The 16,811-nt window shown below is 65.8% G+C and overlaps 1 protein-coding gene across 2 annotated transcripts in view; it reads right to left on the bottom strand.

The window, feature by feature from the left end:
• RASGRF1 (Ras protein specific guanine nucleotide releasing factor 1) overlaps positions 1–16,811 on the bottom strand; it is a 46,564-nt gene that overhangs the window by 3,098 nt on the left and 26,655 nt on the right. Inside the window, exons 11-26 of one of the 2 annotated variants that reach the window (XM_068958367.1) lie at positions 16,414–16,477; positions 15,193–15,329; positions 14,363–14,445; positions 13,326–13,574; positions 12,402–12,772; positions 11,160–11,285; positions 10,431–10,601; positions 9,881–9,987; positions 9,013–9,125; positions 8,138–8,198; positions 5,665–5,768; positions 5,368–5,452; positions 4,881–5,078; positions 2,824–2,903; positions 1,144–1,261; positions 983–1,051 (exon numbers count right to left, since the gene is read on the bottom strand). In XM_068958367.1, coding sequence (XP_068814468.1) covers positions 983–1,051; positions 1,144–1,261; positions 2,824–2,903; positions 4,881–5,078; positions 5,368–5,452; positions 5,665–5,768; positions 8,138–8,198; positions 9,013–9,125; positions 9,881–9,987; positions 10,431–10,601; positions 11,160–11,285; positions 12,402–12,772; positions 13,326–13,574; positions 14,363–14,445; positions 15,193–15,329; positions 16,414–16,477 — 2,136 coding nt within the window. The remainder of the gene's footprint in view (positions 1–982; positions 1,052–1,143; positions 1,262–2,823; positions 2,904–4,880; positions 5,079–5,367; positions 5,453–5,664; positions 5,769–8,137; positions 8,199–9,012; positions 9,126–9,880; positions 9,988–10,430; positions 10,602–11,159; positions 11,286–12,401; positions 12,773–13,325; positions 13,575–14,362; positions 14,446–15,192; positions 15,330–16,413; positions 16,478–16,811) is intronic. The other variant, XM_068958368.1, reaches the window with a different exon arrangement.

Raw genomic sequence — 16,811 nt, 5'->3', positions numbered from 1 at the left:
GGACAAACCCCGCTGCTCGGAGCGGCTCCGCTCCGCGACGGCCCAGAGCGAGGTCAAGAGCAAGGTCGATGCAGAGGCGCCGCCGCTGCTGCCCGGATCGATGCTTCCTCCGCGCCGTCCTGCAGGACGGGCACGGGGAGGCAGCCCAAGGCGGCCTCGGTTTCTTGCACCCCTGCGGACACCCTTCGGCGAAGGCAGGGAGAGGCACCGCCCCGCGGCCGGCGAGGCGCGTCCCGTCGCGGCTGGGGCGAAGGCCGCGCAGGGCGGCAGGCAGCGCTCCCGCGGCGCCGCCGGCCCTCGCTCCCCATCCCGACGGAAGGGCCCGCGGGTGGGGAAACGTGCAGTTTCTTGTTCGCTCACAGGCGAAACCCGAGCCCAGCCGGAGCCGCCGTCCGGCGGGACGGCCGCCTGGGCCGTAAGCCCCGGGCCGGTGCGCGCGCCACCCCCACCGCCCGGCCGAGGTTCGGGGGACGCGGCGCCGGCGTCTCCTCCTGCCATGCCGGAGCTGGCCGGCTCTCGGGGGCTGCTCCCTCCCGGCGCCCCGCGGCACGGGGCGACGCTCCGGGCCGCTGCCGCCCGCAGAAGGAACGAGCCCGGCAGGGCAGCGCTATCTGCTGCGAAGAAGCGGCAGCAGGGCCGGGCTGGGGCTGGGCAGGGACAACGCCGACGTGGTCCGGCCAGCCCTCCGGAAACCCGATTATCCGGCTGCGCCAGCAACCCTGCGCAGACGGTCTCCTCGCTTCGGCTCGCGTGGCCGGGCACGCGCGGGTGCCGGGGGGCCACCGAGCATCTCCCACGGCAGCCCGCCCCCGCCGTCCCCCACCTGGCACCCGGCCCCCCACCCGCCACTGATGCCGTTATCGTTTTCCATGCTAAGCGTCAGATCTGCCCCGAAGGAGCTGTCAGAAAGGCAAGGCGCAGGCGCCGCGGCTCGAGCGGGGCGCCGGGCGGGAGGGAGCCCGGCCCCGGCAGCAGGCCCTACCTTAGGCTGGTGCTCGATCTTGTAGGAGGTTTGCTGGAACTGGCGGATCTCTCTTATGATGTGCGAAATCTGTCCAGAGAGCAAGCAAAGACGCCGTTCACGACCTCCGCGGACCAGCAGCCCGTTTCGGACCCCCGCCCGCGCCGGCCCTGAGCGCTCACCATCCTCATCTTGGAGAAGTTCACCAGGCCGTCCTCGGTGTAATTCGGCGTCCCCTCCTCTATGAACGCCAGGTCGGTCAGGTACATCCCCAGGTAAGGGACGCAGGGAGGGTCGCAGCTTCGGGAGCAGGTCGGAGGGAAGGAAAGAGAGAATCCTTACTGTGAGCGTGTCGGGGGCGGAGGGGAGCAGGAGGGGGGCAGGAGGGGGGCAGGAGGAGAGGCAGGAGGGGAGCAGGAGGGGGGGCAGGAGGAGAGGAGGAGAGAGGCAGGAGGGGAGGCTGGAGGGGAGGCCGGAGGGGGGACAGGAAGGCTGCCCTCCACCGTTAGGACCATTTGACTGTTCTCTGGCAGCGTTCGGAGGCTCTAGAAGAACAGCCGCTGCCCGGGCCGCGGGCCGCGGACGCAGGACGCGCGTGGGCTCAAGCCGCGCGCTGCCCGGCGGGGTGCAGGGGACGGTGAGCCAGGGCCGGCTGGAGCAGAGGGCAGGAAAGACCTTTCAAAACTTCCTCTCTAACAGCCTCTGTAAAGTGAAACTACTGAAAAACAAAACCCAGCAGACCCCTAAGCAAGCAGCAGCGCATCGCGGCGCGCTGGAGGCTGGCCGCGGCCCCCCACCCAGGCAGGGCCACCCAGAGCAGGTTGCCCCTCCGCGGCAGGAGTCTTCAACGCGCACGCGGGCTCCGGGCTCCACGCTCCAGCCCTCCTCGAGCACGAGCAGGAGCACGAGCACGAGCACGAGCACGAGCAGGAGCACGAGCACGAGCACAAGCAGGAGCAGGAGCAGGGGCCTCCAAGGCGGAGCTCGCCCCGGCCCTTCCAAGCGCCGAACCGGTTTGGTTTTGTTCTCCTCTGGCAGAAGGAGCATCAGCTCGTGGCCAGTCCACAGATGCCTCCTCCCCGCAGCGGCTCCCTGGGCTCCCTGCCACGCCGGGGAGCTCACGAGGGAGGCGGCAACGCGGTCCCGGCGCTCACCGTGGCTCAGCGGGGAAGTGAACTTAGCGTGCTAAAAGGCTACGCGCAGCTCATGGGCACCGGGAGTTGGGGGGCAAAGAAAACGCGCAACGCGGACAGGCCCGACCCAACCGGAGCGCGCCTGCGGCGCCCGCCGACGCACGGGCCCGGGGCAGGTCAGCGTCCCGCGGCCTCGCCGCGGGACAGGGCGCAGGGACGCCCCTCCGGGGCTCCTCGGCCGCCGGGAGCAGGCTCGCGCCCGGTGCCCTGCTCTGCGCCAGAAGCCCAGGAGCGTCTTCGATAGCCGGCAGGGCCGGCGGGCAAGGGAGCTACTTGTCGCCCCTTCTGCTAGGCACCATGCAGCGCTCTGACTTGGAAACCATCGGGATGGCGCGCGTGGGGCCTTAAACTACGAAGCTGTAAGCTCGGGGGTGGCAAGGCAGTTTGCTGCTGTCCGGCAGCAATCCCCCTCCTTTCGAACCCCTTTTGTTCACGCTTTTATACCCCGCCGCTCAGAGGGGTAGCTCCTTCCTTCGGATGGCTTCGGAAACCATCGGCCTGAGCCTGGCAAGCAAGACCCACGTCAGCATGGGCTCTGGAGACCACCCTGCGACCGGCGCCACCGCCGCGCGGCCCGGGGGACGGGCGCTGCCAGCGGCCGGGGCCCGCGGCCTCTCGGAAAGCTCCCTCCTAACTGCCGCCGCAGGAGGAAAACCGCCGGGCACTTACTTCTTCAGCGCTTCCCGCAGGTTCTTAAACCTGCCCTCGGACGACACCAGCTTCTGCAGCTTATCGATCAGCGCCTTCGTCTGCAAGACACCCAGAGCAAAGCGGCGTTAGGAGGAAAGTTAAAAGTCACACCCCTTTGGCCAGGCCGGGCTGCGGGGCACGCAGAGCCTCCGCGGCGGGCCGGCCGGGCCGGGCAGCTCCTTCGGCTCCTCCAGCTGGTGCTGGGGCAGCCCTGGCGGTCTCCTCTCATCCAGGCCCCCCGCACCGAGTCACCTCGGCTCCTGCAAAAGCCAGAGGACGAGCAGGGCCGACCAGTCCTTCAGACGCTGCCCCGTGCGCCGAGGTCCCGCACGGCTCCCTGCACGCAGCCGGCACTTTGGGTCCCGCACGGCTCCCCGCGCATGGCCGGCACTTTGGGTCCCGCGCGGCTCTCCATGCACAGCCGGCGTTTCGGGTCCCATGCGGCGCCCGTGCACAGCCGGCGTTTCGGGTCCCATGCGGCGCCCTGCGTGCACAGCCAGCATTTCGGGTCCCGCACGGCTCCCCCATGCATAGCTGGCACTTCGGGTCCCGCACGGCTCCCCACATGCGGCTGGCACTTTGGGTCCCGCACGGCTCCCCGCGCGTGGCCAGCGCTTTGGGTCCCACACGGCTCCCCGTGCACGGCCGGCACTTTGGGTCCTGCACAGCGCCCCGCGTGCACGGCCGGCGTTTCGGGTCCCGCGCAGCGCCCCCCGCACAGCATCTCGAGGCCTCGGTGCCGGGGCCGTTGACGCAGGAAGAACCCGTGCCCGCAGCAGCGCAAAGAGGCGTTCGCGGCGCCACGGCGGGAGCCAGCGGGCAGGAGAGACCAGGTGGGCAGCCGGGCTCCGCGCTAGCGCCTCTTCCGTTGCTGCCGACTAGCCAACAGCCTCGGCAAACCGCTGCTTTCCGGCTCATTCGATGGACTACCTGGACCTGCGGCCTTGGCACCTCAGCCGAAAGGAGACGGAGCCCTGCCGGAGCGCCCGTGCGCTGCCCGCGGGGCGGCGGGGGCCCTGCACACGCCCGGACGGCGCGGGGCGACCCGCGCGGATGAACAAGCAACAGGCTTGGCCGGTACCCGCAGCCCGGGTGGGCGTTTCGCACAGCCGATGCCAGGCCCGAGCCGCGGGCTCGCGCTCCGGACGCCGGCCCTCGGGGAGGGAGCCGCAGCCGGGGAGGGCGCCGACGCCATCCCAGCCCGGGGCTTTGCTTCGCCCGCGGCCGCTGCTCCTCCAGCTCCCGATTCGCAGCCAGGCCGCCGGCGACACCAGCCCCGCGGCGGCGTCCCCCCGGCCGGCGAGCGCCCTGCGCGCGGCACCACTCGCCCGACGCCTCCTGCCCGGCTCCCGACACCTCTGCAGGTGCCGACGCTGCCCGGCCGCGAGCCGGACGGCCGCAGGAGCTGAGCGAGCACTTAACCTCCTCCAACACATAACAAAGATCATCTCTGGACTCGTTTCCTTCCCCTGCCTCCCACCTTCTCCATCTCCCAGTGCCTGCTTTAATCTAGAGGTTTTTCACTTTGCAGAGAGAAGGAAAAACAAACAAACCAACCCCAAACCCACCAAACAAACAGTGTTTTAGGTTCAGAGAGGAGCCCGCACAGCCGTTGCGGTTCCAGCAGCCCCTGCACTCGCAGTTAGGCTCTGCTACTGCACAGATACGAGCTATTTCTGTGCCAAATAAACTGACACATGAATTAATTTTGCTGGTCCAAGTAGCCCCAAAACTAAGTTTAAAGAATATTGTGTGTGTGCATGCGCGTGGCAACAATCTCTCTTCAGAAAGGATTTCTCTAACTGCACGTCCAACCTTCAGGGCGAATAAACCTGACAGCAACGCAGGGCCTGGAGGATCTGCAAACCGTCTCCCTCTCGCAAAAGACCTACACGAATCTTTTTCCGCTTCCAAGGTGGCGGTAACTGTTCTTCCAAGGTGTGTTTCTTGCGTCACGCACGCAGCCTTTGCACCCGGCCTTCCAGGCCGCTCGCCGGCTGGCCTCCGCCGCGCAGGGTCCGTCCACGCCACCCTACCTGCTTGGAGACCTTGAGCCACGTTTTCTTGAGCCGGAAGATCGCGCTGCGGTTCAGGGAGGAGGTGATCTCCAGCACCGCGTTGTAGTTGTGCAGACACCTGCAGATGTCCGCCACCGCCACCCACTTCTCTATGGCGCTCACGCGGGCGTTGATCTCCTCGTTCCGCAGGATTTCGGATGCTATCAGGTTGCTGACCTTTGGGAAGACAACCGCCGCTGTCCACGTGGGAGGAGCGCTTCGGGATAGCGCTTCCAGCAGCTGGGCACTTACCTGCCGCCCTCGCATAAAGCGTTTCCCCTCGCTGCGGCAGCAGCAGCTCCAGGAGGGAGCGAGCGTGCCTGCGCCAGCGATGCCTGCTGGCACAGACCTGGCGCTGCGCTCCCCGCGAGCGCGCTGCAACGCTCAGGGCAGCGAGGGGCGCTGCTGGCGCATCCCAAGCCGCGGCCCCGGGCCTCTCCCTGGCCCCCGCCGCCGCCCTACTTACGTCGTTGAAGTGTTTTGTGTTTTTCATGATGTAGGGGGTCCTTTCGTTCTTTTCCAGCTTCATCCAGCCTTGCCCGAAAAACTCCCTGCAAGCGACAGCGCTCAGTTCTGCAGGCGTTTCCGATGCCCCCGGGCAGGCGCCGCTCCGCGGAGCGAGCCCCGGGGAAGAGGGGCGCGAGGGCAGCGCGCACGGCTCCGCCGGCGCTGGCCGTCCCCGGACCGTCCGAACCGGCCTCGAGGCTCTGCCCATCGCAGTGCGGCCGGAAAGGGGCCCCTGCTCCCGCGGCCCGGCACTTACTCGTACGGGATCTTCTTGAAGACCAGGTGGTCGAGCAGCGTCAGTTGTTCCGCTATTTCCAGGGCTGAGTGGTTTTCAAAAGGTTCGGCCTTGACTCCCTCAGCCTAAAGGACGCAGGCAACGTTTAGTTAAGAGCATCGTAAGGCTTTTTTTTTTGCATTTCATACACATAAAAATAAAGCCAAAGTCATCTCTGCTACTAAGAAAGCCGCAAAGCGTAGCAGCTCTGCTGCTGCAGCGCGGAGCAGCCGGGACGGGGTGGCCGCAGGCGAACGGGGCTGGACACCTCTCGCCGGCCCGCCCGGCGCCGGGAGCCCCCCAGCCAAACGCGCTGGGGCGGCTGAGCCGCCGCGCCGGGCCTGGGCAGCAGCGCCGGGCGCCCCGCGGGCCGGAGCTGGCTCCCAGCCGGCACCTCTGAGACCCGGCGACGTCACAGAGCACCGAGGACCCCGGGGCTTTAATTACGTTATCATCTGCATGCATGCACAAACGCAAAATTAACTAATCTTCTCTATTTAAGCAATTAGGTGTCAGCTACGGAACAGACCCAGGCACGCTGATTGCTGTAACCGCTGCCTTTTGGCTCTGCAGCCGTTTAATTGATAAAGCGCCAGGGAATCCCAGGCAGAGCAGCCGCCTGGCGCGCCAAATCACCCGGCCCACCGTCCCGGCAGCGAGGCGGGTGCTAAACCCGCCGGCGGGGTGAGCAGCGCCCAGGCGGACCCCGGTGGAGACGGCACCTCTGTGCCGGGCAGCGCTGACGAGACGCACGCGTTCACGGGCTGCAAAGCCACCGGGGACCGTTTCTGCCCTGGCTGCAGCGCCTCGGGCATCCCCGCCACGACGCCTTCGCTGGAGGGCTCCAGCCCGCCCGGCGCTGGATTCGCCGCCCGCCGCTCGCGCTCGTTGCCCAGGCACTGCATGCTCTCGCTGACGACCCAGCTCGCGGGGCAGCGTTGGGGCGAGAGCCCGGTGCCAGCCCCAGGCCGGCGCTGCACCCTGGGCTGCAACGTGCACGCATCCGGCGTCTCCCCGGCAGGAGCCGGTCCCAAGAGCAGACTGCAGCCGTTCCCCGCGCCTGGAAACGAGCAGCGGCGTCCCCCCCGCTCCGGGGGCTGCGAGGGGGACGTGGCAGCCAGGACGGCCGCCAGCGCTGCACGGGGACAGTGTGAGCTCGTGCCAGGCCAGGCGAGCTGGCTAGGGTCGCGCCGGGGGTCGGAGCAGCGCGGAGGGGAGCTGCCGGCACCTCCGGGACGGAGCCAAGGCCCGAGCGCGCACGGGGCGACGGCGGAGCCGGGCAGCTCCCGGCGCTCTGCGCCCTCCTTGCACCTCCGGCGGGTCGGGGCCGCGCTGCCCCGCAGCCGGGCAGCTTTGCAGCTTCTCCTTCGGGGCGGGCGGCCGTGCGTGGCTGCGGCCGGGCGCCTGGGGGGGATGCCAGGGCGAGCTGCCCCCTTCCTGGCCGGGGCGGCGAGCTCGGAAGCGGCTCCCCGTCGCCTGCCGCGGGCACGGCGGCGCAGCCCGCCCGGCGCAGCCCGAGCGAAGGGGCCGCTTCGCCCCCGCCGGCCAGGGCAAGGCTGCTGCGGAAGCGGGAGCGCAGCGAGCGTCGGCCCCTCCGCCGGTGCAGCTCCCCGCAGCCAGGGCTCCCTCCGCCGGCAGGGCGCTTCCCTCCCTCGCCGTTTTTACCAAAAACGGACTGCGCCCCTCTGCCTTCGCCTCTGCTCTGCTCCCCAGAGGACGTTTCCAGAGCCGGTGATTACAGGCAGAAAAAATGAGGGACCTTAAAAGGCAGAACCGCGGGTACTTCGGGCGCCCCGGGTCGATCCGAAGCGGCTCTGGCGTTTTCTCGGGAGCGGGCTTGGCTGGCGCAGCGTGGGCAGTGCCGGAGCCCCCCGGCCGGCCGGAGCAGCTGCGCGTCCCCCAGGCTCTGCCCGCCGCGGGAGCGCCTGCGGTTCGGCGCGCCGAAGCCCGCCGGGCTCGCGTTTCTCACTGTGCGGCGGCAGCACGCACGCAGCGGCTCAGGACCTGGGACGCAGCGGACACCGCCGGCCCCCCGGCTCGCGCCCGGGGGAAACGCAGCGCCTTTCCGCGTCCCGGGAACGGTGGCGGCAGCGGCCCCGGCGGCGTGCAGCGACGGAGCCGCCTGGCCAGCCGGACCCGCTCGTGCCGGCAGACCGCTTGCCACCCGCCCGGCGCGGCCGGCCCCGCCGTCGCAGCGCCTTTCGCCCGGCGCGGCCCCGCCACGGGCTTCCAACGCTGCTCTGCCCGGACAGCTCGCCCCGGCTCGGCCGCCTCAGCAACGGGCGACAGGCCGCAGGGCAGCGGAGGGGCACGGGAGGGGGACTCCCGCGGCGGAGCAGGGGCACGGGGCTGCAGCAGCCGTCCCGCCGCAGCACCCCGCGGAGGCTCCGTTATTCCCCCCACCACCACCACAAGCACCTGCGATGCAGAAGCGATACAGGGAAGGAGCATTTACCATCTGCACTACCTCCTCCAGGGTTATCTGGTTGTCTCCCGGATCCTCTTGCGTCAGAGTCCTACGGCACAAAAACACAGAGTTGCTTTAGCTGGGAAAGCAAGAGATTTGCATGGATCAGACGGGCCGGCAGCGTCTTGAGGCTTTCTTCGCGGACCAAGCGCTCAGAGCGTGGAAGAAACACTGTTAAGTCAGATTTGCACTTTTAAGGAGAAAGAAAAAGAAATAAGCTGAACGGAGGCCGCAGCTGGCCCCGCGCGTGCCACCCCTGCAGCAAGGCAGGTCTGCGCCGACGCCGCGGCGAGGGGCGAGCGCCCGCGGGCTCAGAGGGCGCACACACGCGCGCCTCCAATGCGCTATGCGCTGCACGAGCGGCTGAGCGCAGTCACGAGCGTGGGCGGCATGGCCCGGCACAGATTTCCGCCTCGGGTACAGAGCACGGCAGCCCCCGGTCTGCGGGTGGATGCCCGCCCGCCCGAGCGTACCACTTCAATAAACGGGCTGCAGGCACGTGAGAAACCGGGCGCAAAGTGCAGCCGGTCTGGAGGCCACATGGAGCCGCGGCCGCTACCTGCTGCCGGCCGGCCGGGCCCGAACCGACAGGCCTCTTCCCGTCACTGGCTGCAGACAGGGAAGAGCCTGCAGCGGGCTGCAGCGGCCGCGCCGCGTCACCGCAGCCGGAAAAGGCCTGGGGAGCCACGGTGCCGCGAGAGGAGAGCTGCGCCCCTTTGCAGGCACCTGCTTCCCGAATCACAGCCCCCAATGGCTGGCAAAACTCGCCACAGGGATTTCATGCCTCCTGGGCGAGAGCCAGCAGCAGCCGAGAGCCTGGGACGCAGCCCAGGAAAAGCACGTTTGCACCAATAGCCCTTTACCTTATAATATTGGCTGCTGCTTTCCTCTCCTGGGTTAGGAGCTCGGGATCGTGAATAACTTCTTCCAGGAAGCTAATCACCCTGAACTTCAGCTCTTCGTTGGTTTCGAAGTCCTGCCAAAACAGGCACAGTTACAATTTCAATCAGTTCTGCTCACATTACCGTGCATTACTAGCAGCTCCGCTCACTGCCTGTTTGCAGCCCGGACACGACCGATCGCCCTGTTCGCGCTCCCGGACGGAGCGGACGGGCCGGGAGAGGCCGCGCGTCCCCCCGTTCGCCCCCGGCTGCGAGTGCCTCCGCGGACGCTCGGCGGGGCAGGCGACGAGCCGGGCACCGCGCTCACTTTGTATTTTTGCATTTGCATCACCCGGACCGAGAGAAGCGTGGGGGCACTTTCACTAACAAGTAGCCCGGCTTCTGCCGCCCCCAACCCAGGAAACCGACAGCAGAGAGGGAACACGGGCAGTAAGCAAAGCCGGTTATCTAACCCTGACCTCATTTGTAAACCTCCTAAAAGAAATAAAAGCCGAACAGTCCACTGCTAGCGCAGCCCTACGTCTTTGTACACAGCTGCAGCAGTGGCTGTGGAGCCCAGGCGTCCTGGTCTGCACGCCAGGCGTGTGAATGTTGCATTCAAATCACCCAGTTTTCTGCTTTGCGCACGAGGGGATCCCAGCTGCCCGGCTTAGCAGCTCTCGTCTCCTCCCCACGTCCGCCCCTTTGCTTAATTAAAGCAAGCGCCACATTGTCTTTCCAGCGGGAGCCTCGCGGAGCCACAAAGAGCTCGGCCAAATCCACACCGGCAGGAGAGGCCGGTGGCCGAGGGGACGCTGCCGCGCGAGCGGGGCCGGCTCCCGCGGCGCACCTGCGAGTGCTTGGAGACCCAGTGCCGCAGCACGTTGAGGACCCTGTTGGTCGCCGCTCTCCGTATCACGAACTCCTTGTCTCCGTTGCGCTGGTCAGTCGGAAAGCCTGAAATTATCACAGGTCACATAGCACGGCTAGCGCTCTTGCAGGAATCGCTTAAGGACGTTAACAGGGCTGCTAGAAGAAGAAACCCCAGCTTTTCTAAGGACCCCGAAAAGGCCCCTCGCGTGCAAGCGCGGGCAGAGGCAGCGGGGCACCAGGGGGGCGAACGGCGCCGAGAGCCCCCCGGCTCCCGTGCCCCTGGGGGACGCGGCCGGAGGGCGGGAGCCGTGCTCGGAGCCTGCTCGCTCCCGGCTCCCCTCCGCTGCGCTCTAGCGGCGCTCGAGCGCGCCAGCGCTGCCCACGATCCCGGACGCCGGCTTGGAGGGAAGGAGCTGCCCAATGGCGGGGAAACGGGCGCTTCCTAAAACCCGTCCCAGCGCAGTTCAGCTCGCGTTTTCCCTCTTTGGAGAGGCCAAGCGGCGGCGGCCGGGGCCCGGCAGCGTTACCTGCGCTGGCGAGGGACATGCGCCGGTACTTCTCCTTGGTGGGGGTGCCCTCGTTGGCGCCGGCTGTCGCGATGGCGAAGGCGGAGGCGGCGGACAGGGCGCTGCGGTTGCTGTCGAGCTCTCGGCAGGACGTCATGACGACTCCGTTGTTGTAGGAAAACAAGGAGAAATCTGGCAGAGGCAAAAAGCGGGCATCACCCGGGGCAGCCGCGGGATCCCCCCATCCCCGGCGCCCCCTCTCCATCCAAGCCAGGGCACCGCAGGAAGCCGGCTCGCGGAAACGCCAGGCGCCGAGGAGCAGCTCCGGGCACGGAGCAGAGCTGCTCCGCACGGAGACCCGACATCACCCAGCCCGGGTTTCGACAGAAGAGACGCGCAGCCCCGGACACCGCGACCCCCTAAGATTGTGTCCAGCACAACTTTAATAGAAACTAAACGACAGCTACAGGGGAGCAGCCAGCGGGGAAACGGGGGCTCGATGCCGGCTCTGCCTCGCAGCTCTGCGAGTACCAAGACCCAGCAGGAACTGCAGCCCGGCTCTGCAAGAAAGGCCTGAAGGAGTGTGCTCGTTCCCCACCCCCTTGAAGAAAACTAGAGGGCAAAACCCTGCTCCTTTTCACTTCTGCTTTGGCTGTAAGCCTGCGTGCTTCAGCAGCTCTGCAGCGGCAGGCTCCAGGAGCGCCGCCGCGTGAGTAACCCTGCAGCTGGCCGCGCTCGCGCCCTCGTCACCTGATGAATTTTTGCACTTGACGGACTTCGGAGTAGTCGGAGATTTTGTTGGAGACGTTTCGGCTTCCGCTTCGTCACTCTGGTTGGGGTCGGTGTCCGACTCTTCCCGGACAGACACATCTGAGCCTGGGAGGAGCAAGGACCCGATTTAAAAATCACCTCTGCAAACGTACGTTTTGGAGCTGCGTTTTAGCGCTTCCAGATTTCCCTGAAGGCTGGATCACAGCTTGCTCCAACCGGACACGCAAGAATCGAGCGCAACAAAGCCTCAGGGCCCTGCAATTATTATTATTATTTTTTTTTAATTGCTGTCACCTACTCAGCGTTCAGGTACCGCCTTACCCGCGGGAAGCGGGCGCCTCCAGGCCCGGCGGCAGTGGCAAGGACTGCCCCGCCGGCGGCGCGTGGCCGCTGGGAAAGGAACCCGCAGCACGGCTGCGGCACGCGCCCCAACGCCCCCAGCGTCTCCGTCCCCTGCCCTGCGCCGGGCTCCCTCCCAGACCGGGTCGTCGCTCTCCTAGAGGCTCGACGGGGGCGCGGGAGGCACTCGGGTGGACCTGCAGCACGGCAGCAGAAGGCCTGCAGGCAAACGCCGGGGCCCGGGACGGCGGGGAGGCTGCAGCGCTTTCCTGGTCTCGCTGCAGCCTGGAAACGGCTAGCGGCGGAGAGCGGCACCTGCGGCCTCGCTCCGGCGTTGCATAGGCCCGGCGGCCGCGCGGAGCGCCCCAGGCCAGCCGGCAGCAGGACGGACGCAAGTGGGGACGTTTGGGCCGGCCGGGCAGACACCCCTTGTCACGGGATTCCCAGGGATCCCGGGCAACGCGGCCGCCCGCCGGCGCCGTCCTCCGCGGGGGCTCTGCAGCTCTGCCGGGTCGCCCCCGCCGTCGGCGGCAGCCTGGTCGTGGCGAAGGGCAGACCCGGGCCGGGGCCGGGACTGCCGCAGCCCTCGCGCCCTGCGGCAGCCCCGTGCCAACCCCCCGGAGCCAAGCCGGGGCCCCTCCGGCGAGCCGGCCCGGCACCGCGGCTGGGAGAGCGCAGCCGCCGTCCCGGCCGCCGCCAGGGCTGAAAACGGAGGGGGTGCCCGGCAGGCGAAACCCCTTTTTCCTCCACGGCGTTTTACCAGGTGCCACTTTCTGAGCTGGGCTCGGGCTCCTTCGGAGGCGCCCCAGCCGAAAACCCACCGCGTCCCTCCCGCTGCCCGGGTAGGATGCTCCCCGCCGCCCCAAACCCGCAGTGACCTACTTTGCTTGTTCAGCAGCGATTCCTCCGGTTTGTCTGAGGCCGTTTCTCCTTCATCCGTGATTTTGTTGGGGTAGCTACTGGACACATACAGTTTGTTTATATCCAGAGTGGTCTTACTAAACGGCGCCATGGAAGAGTACATGCTTGCATAGCCGTTGGAGGAGCAACTCAGGGCAGCTAGATCCAGAGCCTTCCCCCCGGTGATGATGGGGATGTTCAGGGAGAGCTTCCTCCTCCTGCTGGGGGAGGAGGACTTGGTGATGGAGAGGGGAGGAGGAGACGAGAACTTGCGGTTCGCCCTCGGGGACTTGGGCGGCTCGCCGTAGAGCAGCTTGCTGTTCTGGCTGTTTGCAAACAGGAGCTCCAGGGACCTCGATTGGAAGACAGAAACGGGTGAATCGTCATCTGCTCCGCAGCACGGATGGCAGAGACCCGCTCACGCAGGCGTCAGCCCCGGACAGCTGCTCCAGCGGCTCCGGCTCTCCAGGGCACCCCACGCCTCTCCGGCGAGGCACAGGGGAGCCCGTCCCGGGGCGCCGCGCCGCCGGAACGAGCCTCCGCCGCCCCGTTCCCACCGCCAAGGAGGGGGAGACGGGCACGAGCAGAGGGTTACAGAATGCTTTAGGTTGGAAGGGACCTCTGGAGATCATCTAGTCTAGTCCAGCGGTTCAGCCGCTTCGGTCTTTGCTAGGACCGCAGCTCAGCGGGGCTGGGGGCAGCAACCTGCGGTGGCACCAGGGCCCGGGCCGGCACGGGAAAAGCTTGAGTCCGCCTCGGGACAGAGCGCGGAGCTGGAGAGCAGCGCAGCAGCTCTCACCCCACCCTAAAGCCCGCAAACAGCTCGCGGGCGGGAAGCGTCGCTGCCGCGGGCGCGCTGCAGGGCAGCGGCGGCCCCGGCAGGGCCGAGACGCGGCGCGGCCTCACCGTGCGGGGATGGCACTGATCGGCTTCTTGTAGATCGTGATGAGCTTGTCCAGGACGACCAGGGCGGTGGTGAACACGCGGTAGGAATGCAGAAACGTGTTCAGAAAGTCAATGCTCAGGAACCTCAGGTCCGTCAGCCTCTCCAAGAGCCGTTCCACGCTTGCATAGCGGATCTGGAGGACCTTGCAGGAATTCATCGTTTTACTGAACCTAATGTCAACATCATCACAATACAAGCTGGCATCAGACCTGCAGAGAAACAAGATGCCTGTGGTCCCAGCCTGGAACGAAACCAAGAGCTGCTCAGCACGAGCAGCTTCCCCTGAAACATGTGCGGGGACCTCGGAGAACAGGTAGAGGCTCCTCAGTATTGAAGGAGTCTCGTTCCTATGGAGGTGCCCCTACATAAAGCACGGGCGGGAATACTTCCAGGGAAAGCTAGGAAACCAGCGCCCCAAAATGGGTAGAGATACTCCCCGATGCTCAACAGGCAGGTGTTTGTGCAAAAAAACGTGAAGTGACAGACTGCTTCCCACTGCCCCCGGCTCCCGGGGACACCCATGGACAAAGAGGCTTTTCCCCGTCCTTGGGAACCAGCCCCTTGCACTTCCCTCCTCCCACCTCTCCCAGCACAAATGTCCTCGCATAAACGTCCGCTCCCAGAGCCAGGCCCAGCTAATTAGCGCCTCTAATCACTGCGCCCAGAACCACAGGCCAAGCGCGCAGAAAGACCCGCCAAACGCACGCTGCATCGCAGCGCAGTAACGCCGGTTCAGCCTCGCCCGGCGCCAGTTCTCACGACAGCTCTACGGTGGTCGTTGATTAACGGTCCCGCTGCAAGCAGGATTGCACGGAAGGGGCTTAGCCCGCCGCCGCCTACGCGGCACCCTCCCACGGCTTCGAAACGGAGGCAGAGGCAGCGGTTTGAGCAGCGTTTGGGTATGCGGCTCCCGTGGGAGTTGCGCTAGACTGGGGCAGGGGAAAGCCCAGCGGGCGACGCAGAGCCCACCCGGCGCACCAGGGCGGAAGGCGCTTACTTGATCATCTGGGGAACGGTGACCTTGGAGTTCTCCTCGAAGGCGTTCATCATGAGGCCGTTGCAGCGAATGTTATCCACGCACTGGAAACACAAGGGGTGGGGATGATGGGGGAAAGCAAACTGCACGGAGGACGGGCCCGTTCCTCCGGGCAGCGACCGGGTGCCACCGGCCCCAGCTCAGGGCTACAGGGGCTGGCGACTGCATAGCAGAGCCTGCTCTTATCCAGACAACGTCCCTGCCAACGGCATCCGCCCCTGCCCGTCCGGCAGGCGACCGAGGCTGCAAGTGCGCCGCTGGGAACGGCAAACATTTCTGCATGAAAATAGAAGGAACTTCCGTAATCGCTCTTCTGTCCCCATTTCCTGCTGAAATCGTCACCCGGCGCTGCATGCTCTCCCAGCTCTTCTGCTACAGATCCGGGCTCAGGCTAAATGCACGTTGACAGACGCAAAGGCATCACGAGAGCTCCCAGAAATCTGCTCTCATCCTTCCCTGCCCTACCTGAACTTTCCTCCAAGCCTGTGCTGCTGGAGAGCCCTTAGCAGAGCCCTTAGCGGAGCCCCGGCGCGCCAGGCCTGCGGGCAGGAGCGCTGCCCCGCTCCCTCCTGCTCTGCTGCTTGCTCACCCCAGCCTGGCGGCAGTTTAGACCCACTCTGCGTGCAGGTGACCGCTTGCGTCTTTTGTACATCGTACATGCACGTACAGAGCTCGGACAGGACAGACCCCTGCTCTGGTTTCCAGAGGCGTGAGAAATCGCACAGCAGCTGCTCACCCCCCGGGGCCGCGACGCCCGCCGGCCGCGCGGCGCTTCGCTCCGGCCGTCCTACCTGGCTGATGTCGCTGGTCCACGCAGCCTTCTCCTGCCTAGACGACGCCACCAGGATAACCGTAAAGGATGAGGAATCTTTTGGCTCCACCACAATTTTGAAATCGAGATGGTCTATATCTTGCCCGGATGCTTTTGCTTTAGAACAGGAAAAATAAGAACAGCGATTCCGAAAAGATTTTCCCACCCCCCACCCCTTCCCCTGGAAAAGCTTTTAATAAGGGTTTAATGAGCTTGTCGCATTTTGCAGGTTGGTTGTGGCAAGGACACGACAGGTTTGCTGGGCGAAGGCTCTGCGTTCGGAAAGCAAGACCTGCCCATCGCAAGAGCGGAGCAGCCTGCGGCAGCTCCACGCACCGGAGCACCCAGCTCACGCCAGGGCAGAATCTGGCTCCTGATTATTTTTGCTCCAAAGTTTTTAATGAGGACAAAAACTAGGAACCTGTGCTTTTTCACAACAAAAGCTATAGTTAGGCAGAAACGGCTGAAAACATCCTGCATCCTTGCCTTTTTCAACTTGTTAGCACTGTGCTGCGTGCCGTTCACTGGCTGCCTTAGCAAGATTGTATTTGCACAGATGTGCAGCTGTTTTGCCCACAGTAAATAATTTACTTAATTAAATCCAGTCAGTAGATCATGACTTCCTTGAATCTATTTGGTATTTGAATTGGCTCCTTGAGCTGCTCTGCCGTTGGTTTTACACCCTATGGATTAATTGCAAGCATTTCCAATGAGGACACAGCATCAGTTACAGAAAACGCCAGCAGCACAGCCTCGTTACTATCAGTCCCCAGCCACGAAGTACGGCTGCTGTCTCCAGCCAGGGAGAAACGGCTCCCAAAACAGAGAGATGGCAAGGAGCAGGCTATTGCAACCCCGGCTGTCCGGGACGCCCCGACCCGCTGCGCAGCGCTTCGTGCTCGCGGCGACCGCAAGGGCCCTGACCCGCGCTGGCTTTGGGCTTCACCTGCTGCTGCGGCAGCAGCCGGGCGCGCTTTGCACGCAGCTCCTCGTGGGGCTGGCGACAACCTCGAGCTGAGGACCGGGCAAGCGGTTTGGCAGTCGCTGTCTGCTTGCACAGTGCAATCTCCAGCACGATACCCCCCTTCCACGGCACATATCTGCTTCGCGCATGAGTGCCACGTTCCCCAATTGCAGATTTTGCCCTTGCAGCAATGGCACAACCGCGCTGCAAGTGCTTTCTAAAGCCGGTGGCACCTACCGTCCTCGTCGGTGCTCTCCTGCTCCTCTATCAGGGTGCAGTCGATGAGGGAGATGACACCGTTCTGGGGGGGGGGGACGGGAGCCGGGGTCACAGTGGCGCAGAGGCACAAACACACCCCGCGCACCCCGAGGAAGAGGAAGAGGAGGAAGGCTTCAGCCTCCCGGCTCCCCCAGCCGGGCCGCCGCGGTCCAGCCGCGGGAGCGCAGCGAGGCACCCGCGGCCGTGCCAGCTCCCGTTCCCGGGTGCGGGAGCGGGGTCTCCGCGAGGGTTTGGGGCTGCTGCGCGCACCCCCCGACAGCGCAGCCGGCGCTCTGACAGGTGGAAAAGCAGTTACTCAGTGCTGGGATATTGCAGTTTCCCTTGTATAACTGATCGACTAATTTGTTTATAAATTA

This window comes from Struthio camelus, chromosome 12 (genome assembly GCF_040807025.1).
Source record: "Struthio camelus isolate bStrCam1 chromosome 12, bStrCam1.hap1, whole genome shotgun sequence".
Classification (NCBI taxonomy): domain Eukaryota; kingdom Metazoa; phylum Chordata; class Aves; order Struthioniformes; family Struthionidae; genus Struthio; species Struthio camelus.
Note: the sequence above shows the minus strand (reverse complement) of the source record. Positions and strands in the feature narration are given on the sequence as shown.